The following is a 19351-nucleotide window of genomic DNA, read 5'->3' as shown; positions in this document are numbered from 1 at the left end:
CAAGATCTTATGTTGTTTGATTTTTTGAAGTCATTTTATTTAGCATTACAATGTAGGAACTAATCCATTTGCTAACAGTTAATTGTCAAAATGCTTGTTACTCTAAGTCTTTTGCTCTAAGGAAATTCACCTTGTTTTCCTTTTTTTCCAGATTTCAATGTTTGAAAAAGGAAAAGTACCAAAGATTGTCAATCTGAGGGAGATCAAAGATGACATGCAGACATTGTATATAAATACTGCAGCAGATAGTTTTGAGTTTAAGGCACATGTTGAAGAAGAAGGTATAGTTGAAGGTATCATCCGATACCATCCCTTCCTGTATGATAAAGAAACATACCCTGATGATCCATGTTTTCCATCAAGTAAGTGAAGTGTTTTGCTGCTTGTCAGTCCTGTCACATAGAGTCCTACTACTCTAAATGTTTTAATGAAATAAAAACTAGAACAATTTAAGTTGAAGTGCACATTGTTACCTGATTTAGGTTGTGTTGGAACAGAAATTCTTTTGGATGCCTTTTTTTGGATGAACAGATCCTGTGAATAAATTGGCTGTTGTGGTAACTCATTCCAGTAAACCTGATCTTTGACGTAACACCATCTGATTTCAAACTATAAAATCTTTCCAAACGTAGTCCAACTGAAACTTTGCACTTTTCTGACTGCATCTTTGCTCCAACAAAGTGGTAAAATATGAGCAGTTAGATTGAAGAGATTCTAGTATCAGAATACTGCAAAGGACAACATGTAGTCTGAAGTTCTTCATTTAAAATGTTTTATTCGGTCTTGGTGAGTTTTCAAATGCTGGGGGTTTTAAAATATTTAGTGCTGGTGTTTTGTTTTTTTTTTTTTTTTTTGGACAAAGCAAATCTTGAGTTAATTGGGACAAGATTTTATGATACTACAAGAACATCAGTTGAAACTAAAGAAAATGTAACACTCAAATTTTAAATATTCAAATTTGGTAGATTTGGTAATATTTGACTTCCATTTAGAATTTTTGTTCAGCTTTCTTAGTTTTTCTGCTTGGTATTTCTAAAACAGGAAAAACCCCCTAATATAATATATGATGAGCTTGATATCATGTGCATTGCTACTGTGCTCAAGTTAATAACAATAGTACTTCTTAATTTAGAGTGCTCTGGTTTTTTATATATTAGTTTTTTAAGGAAGTATATTCAAGGAGACTCTTTTCTTTTTTATCAAGGGTTAAATGATGATGATGATGATGACTGCTTTATAGTAGAAAAAGGTGCCAGAGGAAAAAGGCCTATTTTTGAATGTTTTTGGAATGGAAGATTAATACCATACACAACTGTGGAAGAGTAAGTGGTAATCTGTTTCTACAGTCTGTTTCTATAATGTAAACGTCTCTTTATAAAAAAGAATTTCAATGTCTTTCTCCTTTTAAGTTTTGACTGGTGTGCTCCTCCAAAGAAGAGAGGATTGGCACCAATTGAATGCTACAACAGAATTTCTGGTGCATTGTTTACCAATGATAAGTTCCAGGTCAGCACAAACAAACTCACTTTCATGGATCTGGAGCTGAAGCTAAAGGATAAGAATACTCTGTTCACGAGAATCTTCAATGGACAGGTAATTGTTGCATTCTGTTAAGTGTTTCTTCTTGGTGAAGTTCAATGTGTGTGATACAGAAATGTTTTGCTCACTTGTTATTTGTTCATGTCTCTGGTTTAGTGAGCAGTGAAGCTGAATCTTGAAATCTGAAAAATTAAGACTCAGTATTTTTCCTTTTATTTTCTTAATTACTGTATTTAGTTGTTACATGACAGTTTTTGTGGAAAGACCTAAGGTTATGACCTAAAGGAATATGGCTGCTCGGGGAAGCACTTTTTTTTTTGTCTTGAAATGTAATTTTCCTAGAATTTTTTAGTGTTTTCAGATTGAAGAATCCTTTTTTTCTTTGTGTCTTTGTTTCTGTTTCTTTGTTTCTTTCTTTTTCTTTTTTGTTTCTTCTTTTGTACTTTTGTTCTTTTTGTGTGTGTGTCTTTTTGATGTTTAGCTTTTTTTTGTTTGAGTACAGTATCTCTGTACTGTTGCAATTGTACAGACTTCTGATGTGGTCAGATACAAATTCTGTAATACATTGTTAATATGTCCTTATTTTGTAATCTCTTTATAGGAGCAGCGAATGAAAATTGACAGAGAATTTGCTCTGTGGCTCAAAGAGTGTCATGAAAAATATGACAAACAGATAAAATTCACAGTCTTTAAAGGAATAACTGTACGTAGTGATATACCATCCAAAAGAATGCAGAGCCCTTGGACAACGTATGCTGCAATAGAGTGGGATGGAAAAACATACAAAACTGGGCAGCTGGTAAGTTAGTTGAACCCTCTAAAAGGCAAATACTGTACATTTGATGCAGGAGTAATGTATTAATTGGTCTCTTCTGCTTACAGGTAAAAACCACTAAGACTCATCCAATATTCTATGGAAGTATTGAGAAATTTTTTTTGTATGGAGACCATGATGGGGATATATTTGCCACTGGGGGAGAGGTTCAAATTGCTTTGGTAAGAACAAATACAGAAAGGATTCACCCAGCTAGTATGGATATTAAATCTTTAAACATGTTGTCAGACTTCATTAAGTTACCTTTAAATAACAGTTGGAAATGATGTAATATTTGACAATCAGCAGTCTAGAAATGCTCAACTTTAATGTGAATATGTTAAAATTATTTTTCATTATCGGCCATCTGACTCGTTAAAATTTGCATATGAAATAGTGTCACAGTTGGCATCAAGAGTATGTTGTGCATCCATTTGTAATCCTTGTGATTTCAGCAAATTTTAAAACATAGTCTTGTGGTGTCACCAGGTAGTATTTATTAGCATATTGCATTATGTCTATGCTGAGTTGTCTCTAGTCCCCTGACTGGGATGTCTTTCTTCTCTGACATATTGTAAAGTCTGACCATTTATAACTGCACTGAATTTTTATTTCAGGAACCACAAGCATTGTATGCTGAAACGAAAATTATTCCAATCTCAAAACTTGACAGAACAGTGTCTGACAAAGTTGTTAAAAAATACATAGAGGATGAAATGGCAAGGTAAGCACTAAGTAACAATTACATAATTGTGGAGGTCCTAATTACAGTTTTTGTATTTAATCAGGAACTAAACAGAGTTCAGTTTTGTTCCCAAATGGGAAAACAGTCATCTGTTTCAGTAGAAACAAAAAAAAATTATAAACCAAGAAGAAATAGCTTGGAATTTGTTGTTTTTTTTTTTTTCCCCTACCCCAAAAATAGCTTCATGTCTATTTAACTTAAGATAAATTGCCCTTTATTTTAACTTACTGAAAAAGTGTTCACCCTTTCTTTTTTTGTTAGACTTCCTGACAAATTATCAGTCACATGGCCTGAAGGAGATGAGTTGTTACCAAATGATACAAGATTTGCTGGTACACCAATAGGTATATTTTTTTCTTCCAAATACTAAAACATTAAATGCCAGTTTAAAAATACATCACGCACTCTTGTTAAAAAGACAAGCATACAGAAATCTCTGATCACTTTTAATCCACAGCATGTTTTAAAAGTCTGTTATTTTTCATTTTAAATACAGGAGCGTTAAGAATAGAAATTTTGAATAAAAAAGGAGAAGCAATGCAAAAACTTCCAGGTACAAGCCACGGAGGTTCAAAGAAACTTCTTGTTGAACTCAAGGTTATTTTGCATTGTGAGTATTTCATTATATTCAATTGTATCTTTATTATTTTTAAAGTGCATAATGGATAAGGTATTTCACTTTGTAATATGTATATATCTAAAATACATATTAGAATTTGATAAATGGATGTGGAAGTTAGACAATACTCCACCAGTTCGTGTAGCATTTCAAAGCCACTTTTCATGAAATGACAAGTGCCTCAGTGCCATGTATTTAATGTCTTAATGCTGTACTTTGATTACATCTTCTGTCACAAGTAAGGAGGGCCTATCAATTCCAGCCTATCTACTTAACATGCATACATGAGTAAAATGGATAATGTTTCTGTAATTAGCATGGCAATTTACGTGAGCTGCATAAAAGTAGGGATCAGGCTTGTTTAGTATCTAACATAAAGTCACTTCAGAATTTTTAAAAAAACAAGTTTTTTTGATTTACTGTTTAGTGGTTTCCATTTTGTGGGTGCTTCACTTGATGTTCTCACATTGCATTGTTAAGAATTGCATTCTGTTCAAGGCAGCTGAAATCACTGTTTTATTTTGAACACAGAATTAGAACACTAAATTCTCTGAAAACTTAAATTTTGCACATATTAAATGTATTTGAAACTTGTAGAAACTTAAAATCTTGTTTATCTTGTTTCTTTCCATACACCATAGGTAAATGAATTCCTTTATCTGTTAAGAGTTATAAAAATACCTATCTGAAGCACTGAGGTTATTGTAGTGATACACATCAAAGGAAAACAAATGGAAGTATACGTATCACAACAAATGGAAGTAAACAATTTAGTATGTGTGTCATGAGACTACACATGGTATTTTAATGGCACTCATTTATGGGAGCTGGCTGCTGTGCATGACCATTGTCCAGCGTAGTGTCCTGAGGCATAAAGAGGTTGGAGTTGAAAAAGCGGTGTTCGTTTAATATAGATTATCAAATTGTCTCCTATCAGCATGAGTGACAAACCAGTGTTTCGCAAACTTAGTACGGTACAGCACCCTGACTTCAGAAAGTATGAACTTGAGAGAGACCTGGTGTTTCTATTGCTCTGTTTTGTCAGGGTTGTTCCTAGGATTACTGAAAAGTCTGCCTCCAGACCTTTCATGTCTCCTGACCCATTAATTGATTGATGGAAATTTGTACTTTTAACTGTTTCTACTTCCTGTATTAGCTTTTTTCTCTACTCAGTTGAAGAATCAGTAGTGTAATCCTCATGTTCTTCGCCAGAACAATGAACAAGGTCCTATAAGTGATGATTTGGGCATGGCATACCTGTCAAACTCAAACCCCTAATTGTATGAATGAGAGAAATGTAGTTATACCCATACAAAGGCCAAGAGCAAATATCATGTGCAAGAAGTTCTTTTGAAGAATGGAATACTTGGCAGACTGTACTATGGACTACCAAGAGAGCTGAGCTATGAGAAACCTGCTCTATTACTGGAGAGTCTTATTATTCAAGCTTTGATTCAAAATTAGGGTTTGAATCAGGGTTAAGAGAATGATAAAAGTCTAGTTGACAGCTCTTATTTTATCTCATATATGCCATTTGGTGCAAGAACAGGGTCTTGAAACAGTTTTGCTAAGCTGTAAAACTATTTGTTTTTCTACTGCATTTCTTTTTGTTCTGTGTAGTCTTATTACAGTCACATTCTATATTCTAAAGTGTATTTTGGGAATAAAAAAGTATTAATGCCTCTTGACACTTCCAATAATAAATCTTACTTCTGTATTTATCTTAGGTTAGAGAACCAGTCAGTAAAACTGCCTCAGAGTTTCAGTTGTTCTGTTTTTGTATGTGTTTTAATTCTGCAGAGGTTTATAAAGACAAATAAAACAATTAGGAGCAAAACAGGAATGTTCTTTATCTTAGTTATGTGTTCTGTCAACTGCACATTTTTACCATTGCTTCGATTTAAACAATTTTGCTGCGGTCATATGTAAAGTTGATCCATTGCCAGCACGGAGTGCAGAGTGTTCTTACTTAATAGGGAACATACAACAAAAGAGTTAATAAAATTCAGCTTTACAAACCTTCTACTTTCAGTGCAATGTGCTTGAGGCTAGCAATTTTTAATTAAGATGGGATTAGACAGGGAACTCATATTTTTTAGCTGTGATCAATGTATTTAGTTGTGAAGCTGAATTGATGTTTATTAGGTCCAGAAACGATAGTGATACGTCATAATAGTAATACCAATGCTTGAAAAAGTTAAGAATTACAGTGTAAAATTTAAATACATGTAGCTGAGTGTTTGTTTTGCAGCACCTACTGAGAATAAAGAAATAATTTCCCATATCAGTCAGCATGGAGGCAAGTGGCCATACTGGTTTAAAAAAATGGGTAAGTTTGCATATTCAATATCTTCAGTTTGTGTATAATTTTTTTTTCTATCTAATTGTACTTTTATTTCTGTTTAGAAAATCTTCAGAAACTTGGTAACTACTCCTTGAAACTGCAAGTAGTATTGAATGAAAGTAATGCAGACACTTACGCAGGAAGGCCTCTACCATCTAAAGTATTTAAATTTACTATTGTAGGTAAGAATTCCAATCTTACTTTCTCCTACTTCTAGTGTTTCTGTTTGATTCATAGTATATCAAAATTTGTCATGTTCTAGTTGAGAGGTGATTTTCATCACTGAAAAGTAGTATTTGCACGTCAAATTTGAAGCATTTCCAGGAAACATGTTTTTTGTAGTAGGTTTTGATCTCACATGTAATGTGTTGGCTCTGCAGCAGGCAGTATACAGAAAAAATAAAGTTTTGATGGAATCTAAAGCTCCCTGATGTGAACTTTCCCAAATGTACTTAAAAAAATAAACTTACACTTCATTAGAATCACCCTCTTTCCTCATGCCATTGACACAAAGATTCTTTCATAAAACGAGTATTCATTAGCCCAACTTTCATGCATAAACCACAGAAACTCATTAAGAAACAGGTTATACATTTAAAATAAATATGTTGAGATTGAAGTATTTTTTTAATTAATTAAGGAAGAACCCTATGCAAAACTAAATTCTCATTTGGTTGTAATGGATATGTCTCTCTGGATTAACCATCATAAAATACTTACCACAATGCTTACTAGAATACTCACTTAAGAAAGGATCGGCATGGAAGGAGAGGTGGTAGGATAGCCCAGGGGTGTTTAGGCTTTCTGGAGCTTGATGATGGTGAGAATTAATGTTGATTGTGGCTAAGAGAGCTGAGAAGGCCAACAAGGCAGATACTTAGGTGGGAGTCTGTTACAGACCACCCAACCAGGATGCAGAGGCAGATTAAATACATAAACAGCTGGGAGAAGCGTCACAATCACTAGTCCTTGTTCTTGTGGGGGACTTTACCGTACCAGATGTCTGCTGGAAATATAACACAGCAGAGAGGAAATGGTCTAGGAGGTTCCTGGAGTGTGTGGAACAGAACTTGCTGACACAACTGGTGAGGGAGCCAGCTAGGGAAGGAGCCCTATCGGACTTTCTCTTTGTGAGCAGAGAAGTGGTGCCACTGGTGGGTGGTCAGAGGCTGTCTCAAGCATGTCAATCACAAAATGGTAGTTTACTCTGTTTACTATTAGTGAAGAAGGAAGGAGAATGGTTAGCAGAACTGCCACCTTGGACGTCCCAAGGGCAGAATTTGGCCTGTTTAGGTGAATGTTTGACAGAGTCCCTTGGGGGGTAGTCCTGATGGGCAGAGGAATCCAGAAAGGCTGGAGAAGAAGAGCAAAAAGGAAGCCTCATGACCTGGTCTTTGGAAGACTTTGGCCTCTTCAAAGATCTGCCTGGTAGAGTTCTACGGAAAGAGGCCCTGTATAGACAGGGGGCACAAGCAAGCTTGTTAGTATTCACAGGTCACCTCCAAGCTCAAGTCTGGTTCATCCCACTGAATAGGAAGTCAGACAAAAATACCTGGGGGCCTGCATGGATGAACAAGGAGCTACTGCCAAAACTCAACACAAAGAAGTATACAGAAGGTGGAAATAGGAACAGGTAACCAGGGAGGAATACAGAGACGCTATCCAAGCACAGAGGCATGGGGTTGGGAAAGCCAAAGTCCAGTTGGAATTGAAAGTGGAATCACTGGCAAGTGATATATCAAAGCCAACAAGGTGGGTGTCTTTAAATGTATGGGTGACAAAAGGATGGCTGAAATAAACATGGGCCCACTGCTGAATGGGGCAGGGAACACAGGATGTGGAAAAGGCTGAGATATTGAAATAGTCTTTGCCTTAATACTTACTAGTAAGACAGACCTCAGGAATCCCAGGCCCCAAATACTGGTGGAAGGTCTGGGGCAAGAAAGATACACCCTTGGTGGAAGATGATCAGGCTAGGGAATACCTAAGCAAACTGGTGATATATAAATCCATGGGCCATGAGGGGATGCACTCATGAAGCAGAGAGCTGGCTGGCATCGTTATGAGGCCACTCACACTAGTTGAATAATCATGGCAATTGAGAGAGCTGCCTGATGTTTTGAGGAAACCATCACTCCCATCTACAAAAAGCGCAAAGAGGACACAGAGAGCTACAGGCCAGTCAGTTTCATCTCAATCCGTGGGAAGATGATGGAACAGCTAGTCCTGAAAACCATTTCCAGGTACATGAAGGGCAAGAAGATCATCAGGAGTAGTTAGCGTGAATTTGCGTTCTATGATGAAAGGACTAGCTTAGTAGATGTTGTCTACCTAGACTTCAGCAAGATTCTCATCAGTAAGATCCCATAAAATCCTCACAGAGAAGCTGATGAAAGTTGAGCTGGATGAACAGACTGAGGTGAATTAACAAATAGCAGAACAGCTGAGCCCGGAGAGTGATGATCTGTGGTTCTAAGTTTAGTTGGAGGACAGTAAGTAGTGGTTACCCCATGGGTCAGTACAGGGTTTGATTGTGCTTTATGTCTTCATTCATGATCTGGATGATGAGACAGAATGTACCTTCAGCAAGTTTGCTGATAACACAAAACTGGGAAGAGTGGCTGATACACTTGAGAATTTGACACCTCTTGAGGTACCTCAACAGGCTGCCAAAGTTGGCTCTCAGGAACCTTATGAAATTCAACATGAAGGGCAAAGTCCTGCCCTTGCAGAAGGACAACCCCCAAGTTGCCACCCAAGTGTCTGGAAAGCAGCTTTGCAGGAAAGGACCTGGGTGTCCTGGTGGGCAGCAGGTGAACACGAACCAACAATGTGTCCTCACTGCAACAAGCATCAACAGCCTCTTGGGCTGCATTAGAAGCAGGCTGAGGGAGGTAATACTCTCACTCCACTCAGAGTTGGTGAGGCCACACCTGGAGTACTGTGCCCAGAACTGGACACATTATATTACGACACAGAGACATGGACATACTGGAGAGAGTCCAGCACAGGGCCATGAAGATGATGAACGGACTGGAGGGTGGTGAGGCCCTGGAACAATTTGCCCAGAGAAATTGTGGATGCCCCATCCCTGGAAGTGTTCAAGGACAGGCTCGATGCAGCTCTGAGCAACCTGGTCTAGTGGAAGGTGTCCCTGTCCATAGCAGAGGGGTTTGGAACTGGATAATCTTTACAGTCCCGTCCAACTCAAAACCATTCTATGATTCCATGATTTCTTACCTGAAGAAAGTCTGTGGGATCAGTGACTGTTTTGCCTGGAGAAGAGAATACTCATGGGGATCTTATCAATGTCTGTAAACAACTGAATGGAGTGTAAAGAAGGTGGAGCCAGGCTCTTTCCAGTGGTGCTCAGTTGGCAGGACCAGAGGCAGTGGGCACACACTGAAACACAGGAGGTTCTCTCCAAGCATCAGGAAACAGGTTTTCTTCACTATTAAGGTGACCCAGTGGTGGCACAAGTTGCCTGAGAAGTTGTGGAGTTTCCTTTCTTGGGGATAGTAAAAATTTGTCTAAATACGTTCCTGGGCAACTGACTCTAGGTGGCCCCACTTGGGCCAGGGACATTGGATAAAATAACCTCCAGAAAACCCTTCTGAACTCAGCCATTCTGTGAACTTTATCTACAAGGGGGACAGGAAGAAGGAAAGTTTAAAAAACCTCTAATTTCTTTGCATTTAATGTTAAAATGCATATTTTTGTCACAATTTTGGGAGATACAGCTAACATCTATTTTCAGAAGATCAAGAAAAAAAAAAATCAGTGTTTTCTGTAGCCTACTGGTTCTTTCACAAAATGACAGGCTTTGAATGCAAATTCTTGAGGAAGAAAAGAGTTCTTTGTATGTAGCATATTCTTCTAAAAGCTGCTTATTGGCAGAGTAGAAAGAGGTATTCGTGTATGATAATACAGGAAAAAAATGTTTGGCATTACTTGAAAAGAGTAGCTATTTGAACATATGTCTGAAAACATGCCATTGAAGGCTCAAGATATTTCTGTGAACTTGCAAGAAAAGAAAAGAAAAAATCTCATTTTCTGAACAAAAATGAACCTTGTCTGCTCTTTTATCTCTTTATCAAAGTGAAAAGAGAATCTTTTCAGTAGTAGTGTGGCTTCCCCCAGTATGGCAGCATTCAATTAAAAATTCCTTCAGCTATAACAATTGAAATAAACAAATCTCCTTGGAAAGGAATAAAACTTTGAAAAATCTATTTACCTAATATTTTGGTACTTCTAACTCAAGGGATACCAAAATCAACTTTAGCTATCTATTGCTGCTTTTGTATTTAATCAGAAGATAGTTCAACATTTTTAGCACTGTCAGTTTTTTAAGGTAAATATTTCAAGTTTTTATTTTTGCAATTGTTTTGTGTTGTCTCAGAGGCAGCCATAAAGCTTCATGCTTATTATTCCAAAATATTAACATTTGTGTTACTTTTTATGTATGTTGATTCTAAAAATCCAGAAAAGAACAGTCTACACTGAAAAAGCATTTTTGGCCGAGTAACAAATTATTCTATTTCACTAACAGCGGGTTGTTACTGAGTGTTTATACTTCTTGATAAGCTAAAAAATTGTCATAAATGCTGGTTAAAACTGAGCTTCCTAAGTCAATCTACAAGGTTTGTGGTTTTAGTTCAGACATGTTCTTTTAGTAGTTGCTTACTTTAATATTGCAGGAGTTATTTTATTGTTACTTTCTCAAATCATTTTACAGTTTTAGCATTCACTTATAATGATAAATAAAGTTGTAGACATTATAAAGTTGAGGTCTTTTTCTTGTTATAACCAGTGACTAATTTTGGCCAATACAAGGTATCTGTCATCTCTTGTGCAAAGGAAGCTCCCTGATAATGACACCCCTAGGTGTTGAAAGCAGTTGTTAATTTGAGTTTGAAATTGTTTGGTAGGATATTTATTTACCATTTAGCTCAGCAGGGCATTTCTTCTTTTTTCAAAGGCCACTTGGTCAACACAGTCTAATTCCACAAAATACGATTCTTGATTTACATGCTCCCACTTGTGGCCGCTGTTTGGTCTTGTTTGTTAGTGCCTAACTGGAGGCAGTCTAATGGGGCCAGGTTTCACAGGATAGATACACTCACATTTCTTTTTCTAGTACTTGTCATCCCATATCTTTATCTCTCAAATTTGGGGTAGTTGTAGAACAAAAATGTTTAGTTGCATGAATGATTTATTTTACCAGAATTAAAGCAATTAAACCTTTAAGAAAAGCTGTCCACACAGAATTGTTCACTTTCAGGTGCTGTATTGGTGTTGTGAATACTTTGGGAATTTTGACTATCCTGTTATGTTTCTTATACTGTAGTCTACTGCTGTTATATTTTTAACTATTCTTTTTATTTTAGTATAAGTTAAAAAAAGGAACATCAATAAACCATAACTTTGGTTATAATTGTATTCTGAACAGCCTGTTTACTTTGCATCTGAAAACTACTTCACTTAATTGCAGCCTTAATCAAGAAAAAGCCAATGAACACACATAATTCTTTCTAAAAATGTATTATTCTTTTCTCTTAGAGGGCAAACCAGAGAAATTTTTGGTGGGTCTTTTGGAGCTTCCTTTTCGAATTGGAGTACCTTTTAATATTCCTTTGGAATTGCAGGATGAATTTGGTCATCCAACGCACTTGACAACTCGCCTTAGACCAATTCTGGAAGCTAGGTAATACAGATACAGCCATCTCTCTCTTTTTTTTTTTTTTTCCCCTTTCTTCACGTTACAATAATATAATAATACTTCAGGATTTATCTGAATGATATACTGGGAATTTCTCACATAAATTAACTGACATTTTTGCTTTTATTTTCATAAGAGTATCTGAAAATATCTTGTCTATTAAAACTCTGTGTTTGTTTCTAAATTCTCTTATGTTTCTATATATTTTTCTAGTGGATTAACATTGAAGCATGAAGACATACCTGTGGCAACAAAGTGTATCATTAAGGGTGTTACTGCTAAAGGCTGTATAAATAGTTGCCAGGGCAAGGTAGGCTAATAAATTTAAACTTGAAGTAACATATTAAAAAAAAAAGATACAGAGAAAATAAGTTTTGTGTAAAATGACTTGTCACATAGTGTTGGCTAAGTTTGGTCTACATTAGTGACTACAGGTATTTCTTGGGATATTTCCAAATTATCTCTTAGAGCTCTACGTGTGGAGCAATTTATATTTCCCATACCTGCACTCTTTTCAGCTGATGGAACTGGAAGGGCTGAGCAACACATGGGTGTGTGGTAGAGTGCACCCAGCACACCAAATCAGCTGTCTTAGTTTGAACTGGTGCTGAGATTGGTTTAAGCCTGACCCTGAACCGTGCCATAAATCAAGTCCCTCCTGATGGGAGAGAATTTTCGAAAAGTCCTTGCAAGGAGTTTCAAAGATAAACCAAGACTTTTCTTTGAGTTTCAATGCTTCCAGATAGTTGTTTATTAAGTCTTATCAGAGGAACAGAGCCACTAGTGTGACCCAGGTACAGCATAGAGCACAGAAAAGCAGGAGTGGAGGCTCTCTATCAAGATTTACACAGCCTTTTAAAGATATTTTAACCAATAGTTATTAAAAACATATATTATTTTCACTTTCCTACCAATTATTCAGTAACATGGGCAGGAACTGTGGAATTCTCTATCCAGTCATTCCAAACTACTTTTACTGCAGAACATGGAGTAGTAGAAGAAGGAGAAGAAGGTTTAGAGAACAACAACAATCCTCCATTTTGACATTTTTTACTCTTATCTATTTACTACAAAGAGAAGCCCAAAACCTCTAAATTTTTCACCCTGTGACAATCTTACATAGTAGTCTATCACCTAATTCACACCACTGTATTTTCTAGTTCTTGTCTGATCGTTGGTAATTTTTTCCAAGGTTGGAGGCTAAAACAGTGTTGTTCAGGGGGGTAAGAACCCTTAAAAACAGGCAGAGAAATATTCTTGGCACTCTGGGTTCCTACATAAGCCAAATCATCCTGGTGACTTCTGCATTGAAAGATGATAGGGAGCACTGAAATCTTCCATTCTTAGTTGAGATGATGAGTAGTAATAGCTAATATGCAGGATGTCTGCTTGAGCTTATTTAAATGTTTCCACTATTCTGGTTGCACTTCAGTAGTGAATATGTTATCCAAATCTAGCCTGTTACTGATGGATTCTCAGCACCTTGTCAAGCTGCTGCTTTACTGTAAAAACCAAAACCTACATTACATGTTAAAGATATTTCTTTCATAAAACAGGTATTAATGCTTCTGATAAATATAGACTTAAAGGTTTTTTAAAAATAATTTAAACATTATTTATATGGCATATTTACACAGTATTTTAGCCAGGTCCGTATCCCTTCATTTAGTCTTGTAGTCTAGCATAGTAAAGATAAAGCTAGGAGCTGAGTTACCCCAGTTACACTGTTGATATTATTGCTTAAAAAATAGTGACTAGTGTTGCTGCAAGAAGGATTTCTAAATAGGAGAAAGAGCATATACCTGCTTATTGAAAATTAAATTAATTAATTTCAGTGTAGTAAATTTTGTAGGCAATGTTCAGAATTTAAGGTAAAGGGCAAGAATAATGCTGTAAGATGGAGTGGATTATGAGAAGTAAAGTGTAGAGGAGCAAAAATGCCAGACTTTAGCAAGAGATAAATTTGGTGAGGGGCAAGACCAAGAATCATTTAAGGAACTTGCAGTACTGAAATAACATCATACCATAATAATTAAAAAAGAAGGGGTGTTACTTTCTTCTTATTATTCTTCATTCTCTCATTTTAATACAAAAATTGGTTTTAGTGATGCAGTTTACAGGAGTTATTTTTCTTAAATCCTCAATCAAAGATGAGATGGACAGTGGTAGTGGTGCCTTGCTGAGGAACAACAAACACAGAACTTGCAGACCCTTTCTTTAAAACTACTTTTCTTTTGAACTGCTATATTTTTCCCTATTAAAACAGCTTCTAAGCAGGAAACCACAAGTTATGATAGCTACTTTTCATGGTTTCAGAAGCATGTAGTTTAACATAAAAATCCTGAATTGAATGTCTCTGGTTATAATAGCATGGAAAAGACAGATTTTAGTACAGGGGGAAAAAATTTTTGGTTTGTTGTAGCAGTGCAAGAAAATGTCTAGGAACTTCTGAAATTAACATATGTACAAATTGACATGTTTATGTGAGACTATTATATGGTTTTGTTTAAGTTAATATTTAAAATATTCTTTTCATTAGAATTTTAATCTGAAGATTACTCTTCCTGGTTTAAAAGAAGATACACAAGTCATTAAAATAAGATTGCAGCCTGGTAAGTATCCCTAAAATATTTAGTGAAATTCTCTTAAATATTATTCTGACACTATTAATGAAAGCTTCTCTCAAGAAAGTAAAATATTTAGTGAGGCATAAAAAAGGATCCAAGTTATGACTAGGAAAGAAATAAAGCCAGGAGCATCTCGTTCTTGGCAGGAATATCATTGTGCTCACAGCCCAATTTTATCTACTAGTCCAGGAGCTGGAATTTTTCTCTGCTTATTTGAGATGCATTTTCCTCTTTTAATTACTTTAAATCCTTTTCTTATCGAATACCTCTGAATGAATGAATGTCTTATCTTCTCATTTTTCTGTAGCATTAAGATTTATAATCTGTGCTAATCTGCATTGACCTGTTTTCCCTGCGGAAAACATTTTATGAATGAGTACGTGCTCATTCAGTTTCTTACCCCAGCAAAGGGGGATGCTTTGGCAATTGAATTATGTCTGAAATTTTAATGTTACATTGTTGAATGTATCATAATGCAGGAGAGGATCATAGAGGTCTGTAAGGATACTGCCCTTACCAGACTTTTATGTTTTGTGGATGTCTTGATTCTGAAGGCTCTCTTACATGAGATTTGTTATCCCTTGTTACCTGGCTTCTTCTGGTTTTGGGATATAAGGTAGTATGGCTAAATTTTAGCCTCCCAGATTACCAAACATCAGTCTTGCCCATCTAAGACCAACAGTGCACAGTGTAGTGCATTATTCTTTTGAGGAGTTAAGGTTTTATGTAGAAAACAGCAAAATGATTGGACTTGAGACAGACTGTGTTGTGTGTTACTGATATTTACCTTGGTCTGAAGGCAGCTTCATCCTTCATAGTGATTTTGACAATGTAAAGATCCTTCACTACCTCTTTCTTCTCACTTGAGGTATTGGCCTTGAAAGCTCTTTTTTGACAAAGTAATTATAAAAGCTATTTCAGTCTCGTTCTTCAACCAGTGAGTTTGAAATAGAAGTTTTAATAAATCATGCATAAAGGATGCTTCTGAAAAATTGCCATCTTTGTTCCTTCAGAGCCTGTCTTTTAATAGTAATCTATTACTTAATCTCTTTTTAAAAACTCATAAAATCATTATGTGTTCCAGGGGATAGACTCACTTGAATAGCTTCACTTCATTATCCAACTAATGACAACAAAATTTTCTTTTGCATTTCTTTGCGTGCAGATTGTAGCTGTGATAGCTTTGGCAATTAATTGGATATCTCAATATTAATATTTTTGCGTTTAACATGTCAGAAGAAAGTTCCAAGTTTCTTTTTGATGAATGTGAATCCATGTAATATGTAAACAGAACTATATCATGTGTTTACACCTCGTACATTCTGAATTTCATCAGAATGATGGAGTCCCCCCATGTTTGTCTAACTGTTCTCTACTAAATTAATTCAAAACATTGGCAGATGATATGTATTGAAGGACAGAAACATTTCAGTACAAACCAATATACCTGAATTGTTTGAATTATTTGTTACCACAAACATCTTGGTAGCTTGGCTTTGAAAACTCTTTGAGACAGCAAAAATTGAAATTCAATGTCTCACAAGTTATCTAAAATATAACTATTGTTCTGCAATTGTGCATTTTTTTACAGGCCCTCCTCGTCAGTTGAAAGTAAAACCAGATTCAGAAATTCTGAAGATTGAAAATGGTACAGCTTTTCCCTTTCAGGTTGAAGTGCTGGATGAATCAGGAAATATAACAGCACAGCCAGAGTTGATTGTTCATTGTAAGGTAAACTGCATTTCATTGAGTGCCATAAGGATTTTGATTCATGCTTGTTAAAGGGCTGGAAAGAATCTTGTTTGGAATCTGTAGAATTTAGTATCTTTAGCAATGCTTTTGAAGTTTCTACAGCTTGCTATCCATAACTGTGACTCTCTTACCTCTCATCTATTATGAGCCATTCAGTAAGTTTAAGAATCAGTGGAACCTGGCCTTAGAAATGGAAGAGAAAATTATGTGAGGGTATTTTGGTTCAATTTTAAGGTATTCTACGCCGTATTTGTCATATACAATGCTAAAATTTATTCAGAAAAATAACTTCATACAGCTTTTTATATTTTTTAAGTTGAAAATTCGAGTCTAGTGCCTGAAAATAATATTAGACTATTATCATAAGCACTAATATAAGCTCAGAAGGGAATGTGTATCTTGCTCCGACTTTAGGAAGTAAAAAAACTTCCCCTTTTGGCCCTCTTTTTTGACTCAAGAAAGTGACTTTTCCGTTTCTAGTGAAATCCAGCAAGGATATGTAAAAATGTTTTCCTGCTGCAAAAGTCTGCATTCCATTTGTACTTTGTGTACTCTCTCTTCATGTAGACTGGGTCTGCAGTGATATGATGATGTGTTAAACTTGGTGTTTAAATTTCTGTAATGTGTGATGTTTAGTAAATTAATGAAAAGGAAGTTTACTTCACAAGTTAATTGAATTTATTGCATAATGGCAGAAGAGTCTAATTAATGTGTGTAAATAAAGCAAGCTAATAGATAGTATGTTTTATTTCTGTAACTTACTCCTTTCTCCCACACATCTCTTACCACCTGCAGAAAAATACAGGTGTTGATTTTTACAGTTGTTGGAAAACTGAAACATATTAATTTTTTCTGTATATAATTATATATATGTTTGGACTTGTGCAAATAATCATTTCTGAAATAATCATGGTAGTTCTGTAAAAGAAATTTGCTGTTTAATCTTACATTTTAAACAGTTTTTAGGTGCTTCAGACCTTCCTGTGTATTCTGTGGACTGCAGTAATGGAGGAACAAACATTTTAACTGGTCCAGTTATACATGTACAGAATATCAAGAAAGACCAGATACTGAAAGCAAGGATTGAAGTACTTGTGAGTATTGTTTGGAATGTTTGGATGAACAAAAGATTGAAAGCAGTTTATTGTCCTGTCTTGCTAGCATTCGTTATGAATAAGCTTAGCCCCCCAAAAGTTACTGGTTTAAGTATCATAAACCTCAAAATCAGATGGCTACATTTTTTCATCTCTAGAAAATCATAAGGCAAAGAGTTTTTTCCATTTTTCTTCACCTCTTACTCTATTTCTTAAATCCCTGAGGTGTTTCAGAAATATTCATGTTTCCTGGGATTTTTCTTCTCCTTTTTAATTCCTGGATTGTTTTGGCAAATTGCCCTCATTGCATAAACATTTAGTGTAAGAATCGGTATGGCAATCAATAGTTTTTTGTAGCATTTCAGTTTCAAAGCTCATGAAGTATGAATTTTTTTAAATACTATTGAACATTCCAGTTCCCTGGTAGTCAGGAGAGTCACACTGCTGGAGAAAATAAGACCTGTGTGTGTTTTACCCTGGAAAAATGTGCAAATAAGTACTAATATGGCAAGGTGAATTATATGAAAGGATACTTAGGGTTACTCTTAGAAAGTATTTTGTAAATTTTATAACCTACTACTTCTGGAATAGAAAAAAATCTAAATAGCTACTATCAATTCTAGTATCTCTTTAAAGTTGTAAGTGTACTGGCATATCTTTTTGATTTACTTTTGAAAGTCAAGCTGATTTCATGTTTGGACACCTGGTCATACCTGGTAATTCTGAGTAGAGCTGTAGGCTATTATGGAGTTATGTGTATGCATGTCTAAATTTAGTACCTTAATTATATGTCTTTTCTTTTCACCTATGTATAGAATTGCAAAGATGTGCCACCAGTGGAAAAGATCATAAAGCTTCTTCCTAGCAGTCATGTTGCAAGACTACAGGTCTTAAGTATGAACGGACAAAAAGCTCTTCAGATTAAACATCAGGATGAAATCACTTGTGTTGCTGGCCATGTCATGAACAAACTTATATTTCAGATGTATGATGAAGCAGAAAGGGAAATACCCATAACTGCAGCTGCTGCAGAAAAAATCAAGGCAAGTACTTTGGAGTAAACAGCAGCATAATGTGGGGGAGCGACACAAAGCTGATACCCTTAAAAATCCATAAATGTCAGGCTATGAAATAATATTCCTCAAAACTGTACTAATAAACATGGAAACTTAACTCTTCTCTTAATTAATTTTTTAAATATTTTTATTCATTAAATATTAAGTTATGCTTCAGGGTAGTATTATGAAAAGCAGGTTAGTATTTCCAGTGCTTCTGCTAAACACATAAAATAATTACGATGTGGTTACGATTCCTCAGATCTGTGGCCTTCCCTGTATTTAGGAGCTCTGAGTAGGCATGTTCCTCATGAAGGCTTGCTTGCCTGTCTTATCCCTGTCTGTGTACTTATGTGGAGCCTAAGACAAACAGAGATTCACCAAATATATCACACTTGTATTTTTCCTAACTTAAGTTCAGTGAGGGAAACCTAATGTATGTTTTGATGTGCTTGGGGTTTTTTTTCAAATAGTTGGCTGTATTTCAGCAGGTAGCATTGGTTAGTGCTGGGAAATGCACAGGCTTTCCATTGAAAGCTGCTATTGCCTGTATGTTACATGAGCATATTTTAAATGGCTATAAGATGTATCATGTAGCTAATCATTTATAATTCAGCTTTTGATTAATTTATAAAATGATAATTTTAGGTTAACTGGACACCCAAAATTGACAGAGAGCTGTTGATGCAGGGATTATTACCTGATGTAAAAGTACCGACCTCAGTAAAAGATGTACGTTACTGTCTAATTACTTACCTTGATGAGCACGTGTCTTTGGAGAGTGCATTCACAGTCAGGTTTGTTCATTTGAAATATTTTGTTATTAATTATGTTATTGGCATAGAATTGGAGATCTCATTACTTCGGGGTAAAACAGAAGTCTTTCTACAGAAGCTGAAATAATGAAAGTGGTTGGCAAATTAACAGGAGAATGTAAGCTTGGGAGGTGGGGAGAGTTTGTGTAAATTTATTACATGAGAACATTACTTATGTGAAAGACTCCATCGTGATATGTTTGCATACAGCTCTGTAATCACTGGTGT

General features: G+C 35.7%; 1 protein-coding gene across 1 annotated transcript in view; it reads left to right on the top strand.

The window, feature by feature from the left end:
- Positions 1–19351, top strand: part of SMCHD1 (structural maintenance of chromosomes flexible hinge domain containing 1) — a 69880-nt gene that overhangs the window by 22610 nt on the left and 27919 nt on the right. Inside the window, exons 10-26 of the mRNA XM_069004557.1 lie at positions 152–362; positions 1205–1322; positions 1410–1593; positions 2141–2338; positions 2422–2535; positions 2971–3077; positions 3360–3442; positions 3595–3708; positions 5969–6046; positions 6124–6243; positions 11621–11765; positions 11994–12090; positions 14320–14392; positions 15999–16138; positions 17119–17253; positions 18069–18296; positions 18957–19105. Of these exons, the coding sequence (XP_068860658.1) occupies positions 152–362; positions 1205–1322; positions 1410–1593; positions 2141–2338; positions 2422–2535; positions 2971–3077; positions 3360–3442; positions 3595–3708; positions 5969–6046; positions 6124–6243; positions 11621–11765; positions 11994–12090; positions 14320–14392; positions 15999–16138; positions 17119–17253; positions 18069–18296; positions 18957–19105 (2294 nt within the window). The remainder of the gene's footprint in view (positions 1–151; positions 363–1204; positions 1323–1409; positions 1594–2140; positions 2339–2421; positions 2536–2970; positions 3078–3359; positions 3443–3594; positions 3709–5968; positions 6047–6123; positions 6244–11620; positions 11766–11993; positions 12091–14319; positions 14393–15998; positions 16139–17118; positions 17254–18068; positions 18297–18956; positions 19106–19351) is intronic.

Source organism: Aphelocoma coerulescens, chromosome 2, assembly GCF_041296385.1.
Source record: "Aphelocoma coerulescens isolate FSJ_1873_10779 chromosome 2, UR_Acoe_1.0, whole genome shotgun sequence".
In the NCBI taxonomy this organism is placed as follows: domain Eukaryota; kingdom Metazoa; phylum Chordata; class Aves; order Passeriformes; family Corvidae; genus Aphelocoma; species Aphelocoma coerulescens.
Note: the sequence above shows the minus strand (reverse complement) of the source record. Positions and strands in the feature narration are given on the sequence as shown.